Here is a 3,271-nt window from a genome sequence, read left to right on the forward strand (position 1 = left end):
TATTGTGGGGGGGAAATTCCTTGGAGATTATCCTATATTTTTAATGAAAATCACGATTTTTCTTCATCGTCTAATCATCTTGTTCTTGCTTATCATGATGTCATGAAACAATAAGGTAGTGCTTTGACAAAACATGGAATCTTGAGACTTTAAATGTAAAGTGGTTTGAGTTTGCTGGTGCAATTTTGTTATTTGCCTTTTCCCTTTCGTTATTTTTTCTTCTTTTTGTAAAATGTTAAGAGTTATATATAAAAAATGTAAAGAGGTTTCTGGTTACACTTTAAAAGTTATCTATTGGCTGTCATTGGTGATGAATTTAGCTGCGGATCAAGTACTTATGAAAAAACATATATACCAAGTAGTAAATATTGACACTATTTCGTGTGTTGTCAATTATTTTTTCAATGAAGCACAAGCAGGATCCATACTTATATTTGAATGCTCTACGAAGTACAAGCAACTAATGGCTTATAAAAAACTATTATACTAGGGAACAAAGCTTGTAAATGGTATTTGTCATGTTAGGCATGGTTTCACCTTAAATGCCTTTCAAGATTATGAAATGTAGACACCTTCTACTTTGTTGCTTAATCCATTCATGTATTGTTTTCTAAATTTCTTTTTGTCCTTAATCTTATATTTTGCTGATTTAATTGACAGGTTGCGAAAGAAAATGCAGATGTCATCATAATGGATGATAATTTTACAACTATTGTAAATCTAGCTAAATGGGGCCGTGCTGTTTACGTGAACATTCAAAATTTTGTGCAGTTCCAGTTGACAGTTAATCTTGTTTCTCTTATGATCAATTTTGTTTCTGCATGCATCTCAGGTGTGTTGGTCCCTAAAGCTAAGATTTTTTTATAATCATCCTCTAGGGTACAGTCAAGTAAAATGTTCTTTGCTTGGAAGTATGTAAATAACAATCCTAATTTTTCATTTAATTATCAGGACATGCTCCTTTTACTGTCGTTCAATTGCTGTGGGTCAACATGATTATGGACATACTCGGTGCACTGGCGTTGGCTACAGAACCTCCTCCAAACGACATACTAATGAAAAAACTTCCAGTTGACAGGGGTGCAAATTTCATCACCCTGAACATGTGGAAGAATATTATTGGTCAGAGTATTTATCAATTGGTTATCCTTGCAGTTCTCAATTTCGACGGGAAGCGGCTTTTGAAACTTAGTGGTTCTGATGCTGATTCTATTCTCAATACCTTCATATTCAATTCTTTTGTGTTTTGCCAGGTATGAATTTGAAGACTTTATCTCAAATTGTTATATATGATCTGCACCATATGATCTATACATGGATCAAAGTCTTGGAATGCTGTGGTTGAAAACATTCTGCTTTTTTTACAATCCGGACCCAAAAATTCCTATATGTTTTGAAATTTTAAATTTATGCTGAAATATTTCAGTATGTATTGAAAAGATCTATACTTAATTTTGAATGTATCATAATGACTTGGAACGTCTCAGAATGTTTAACGAATCATTTCATTGTGTGGAGAAGAAATTATTGCCAGTTTTACCCAACATTTGAGTTGAAGAAAACAACCAAACAAAAGAAGTATCCATATGTTCAGTTTCAAAGATCATGAATCAGGGAGAAAAAGAAAAACAAAGATTCTTTATCGTCTATCTAAAGTAGGGAGAGGAATCTCCCCATTTAATGTTGTTCCATCTAGATAGAGGTTCATGTAGAAGCAATTTATATAGAGGGTGGAGGGATTGGTTCAATATTTGTTTGGTTCAAGTCTGACACATTTGATATTCCACGACTAGAAACTCATTTATTTTCAAATCACACACACACTCACAGAGAGAGAGAGAGAGAGAAGGTACCAACTTAGCTAATATTCCAAAAGGCATGTGTAGTGTTCATCCTACAACCTAGGTTCAAATCCCATTGAACCCGCTCCCATGTTGACAACTGACCACCTTGTTTGCCTAGCAAAGTTTTTTTTAACCCAAAACGTTTTTCAATGGGTATTGATATGAAAAGTTTTACATGTCATTCACACAAAACATTTTTGTTAAGAATATTCTTATTTTATAAGTTTAGTTATTGAGTCATAAGTGGGGGCTGAGTGATCTTTTTAAGTTATTCTGATGGCCGTTATATAATTTCTTTCTTGTTTCTTTGGAGAAGAGGGAGATGAACTAAGTAGAGGCCAAACCACCTCTCTCTCTTACTATTTTCCTTTTCAAAAAAAAAAAAATTGTTATGCAATATGTTATGTAAAATTCCTTCTTTTTTTTTTTTTTTTTCCAAATTATTGCTGCAAGTTTTAAACAGTTTGAACTAAGATATTTAACATATCGATTTCAAATAATTTTCCTTCACCCTTACATGTTCATTTATAATGTTCTAGTGTCTTACTACATGATTTCTTGTTAAGCCATTGAAACTTCCAAAGACCAAACACTGAGTAGTCTTATTTTCTTCCCTGTTCTTATCCTAACAGATATTCAATGAAATAAACAGCCGTGAGATAGAAAAGATAAATGTTTTCAATGGCATGTTCAACAGCCCGGTCTTCATTACCATCATGGTCTCCATAATCACTTTCCAAGTGATAATAGTCGAGTTCCTTGGAACCGTTGCAAGCACTGTACCTCTAAGCTGGCAATTGTGGTTTCTCAGCATCCTTATAGGATCTGTAAGTATGGTCGGTGCAGTTATATTGAAGTGTATTCCCACTGATGTAATAAATCGGTTATATTTCCTCAATATAGTACAACATGAACGCAAGGCATTGAAACTGGATTAACTTATACAGAAAGGTATATCCATCAATTTCCTTGTATCTAATGGCTTGGGCTGCTATCATATATTCACATTCAATCCTAGTGTTGTTTTGGTTCCTCTGTTGTAAATACAATTTTTGTTGTGGGCATGAACCATGTATATATCTAGAGTAGAGACAGAGTTGATGTCCACTCCATGGCGCTGGTGTCGGTTTCAGCTGCAAATATTCAATAAAGGTTTGTTTACAAATTACAACTACGGTATCTGCCATAAATCCATTCTCAGTTTCTCTTGCTTTTCCAGGTTTTAAATTTCCTTCTACAATAGCTGGAGGTGAAAGTTCATTCACATCTGAATATTCTCCTGATACTCTTGATAGCTATTAGGATCATGGTTCAAAGTTTTGTTCCATTTGGAATATATCGATTGTCTCAGAATGTTTCAGTCAAAACTATGTTTGTTTTTCTTGAATAAACATCGCATTGAAACAAGATTTTAAACCTTCAATTAG

General features: G+C 33.7%; 1 protein-coding gene across 1 annotated transcript; it reads left to right on the forward strand.

The window, feature by feature from the left end:
- Positions 1-639: 639 nt before the first annotated feature.
- On the forward strand, positions 640-3,015 carry LOC147381306 (calcium-transporting ATPase 4, plasma membrane-type-like). The gene is made up of 3 exons (XM_086430601.1): positions 640-832; positions 952-1,253; positions 2,477-3,015. Exons 1-3 carry the CDS (start codon positions 691-693, stop codon positions 2,780-2,782), a joined length of 750 nt encoding a protein of 249 aa, XP_086286727.1. The 5' UTR covers positions 640-690; the 3' UTR covers positions 2,783-3,015.
- Positions 3,016-3,271: the final 256 nt, after the last annotated feature.

This window comes from Akebia trifoliata, unplaced genomic scaffold (genome assembly GCF_017979445.1).
Source record: "Akebia trifoliata isolate Shusen 1 unplaced genomic scaffold, ASM1797944v1 Contig00583, whole genome shotgun sequence".
NCBI classification, from domain to species: domain Eukaryota; kingdom Viridiplantae; phylum Streptophyta; class Magnoliopsida; order Ranunculales; family Lardizabalaceae; genus Akebia; species Akebia trifoliata.

Coding starts and splice junctions, on each gene's coding strand:
- LOC147381306 (XM_086430601.1), top strand. CDS start 691: ATGGATGATAATTTTACAACTATTGTAAATCTAGCTAAATGGGGCCGT. Junction 833..951: donor TGTTTCTGCATGCATCTCAG/GTGTGTTGGTCC, acceptor TTTAATTATCAG/GACATGCTCCTTTTACTGTC. Junction 1,254..2,476: donor ATTCTTTTGTGTTTTGCCAG/GTATGAATTTGA, acceptor TTATCCTAACAG/ATATTCAATGAAATAAACAG.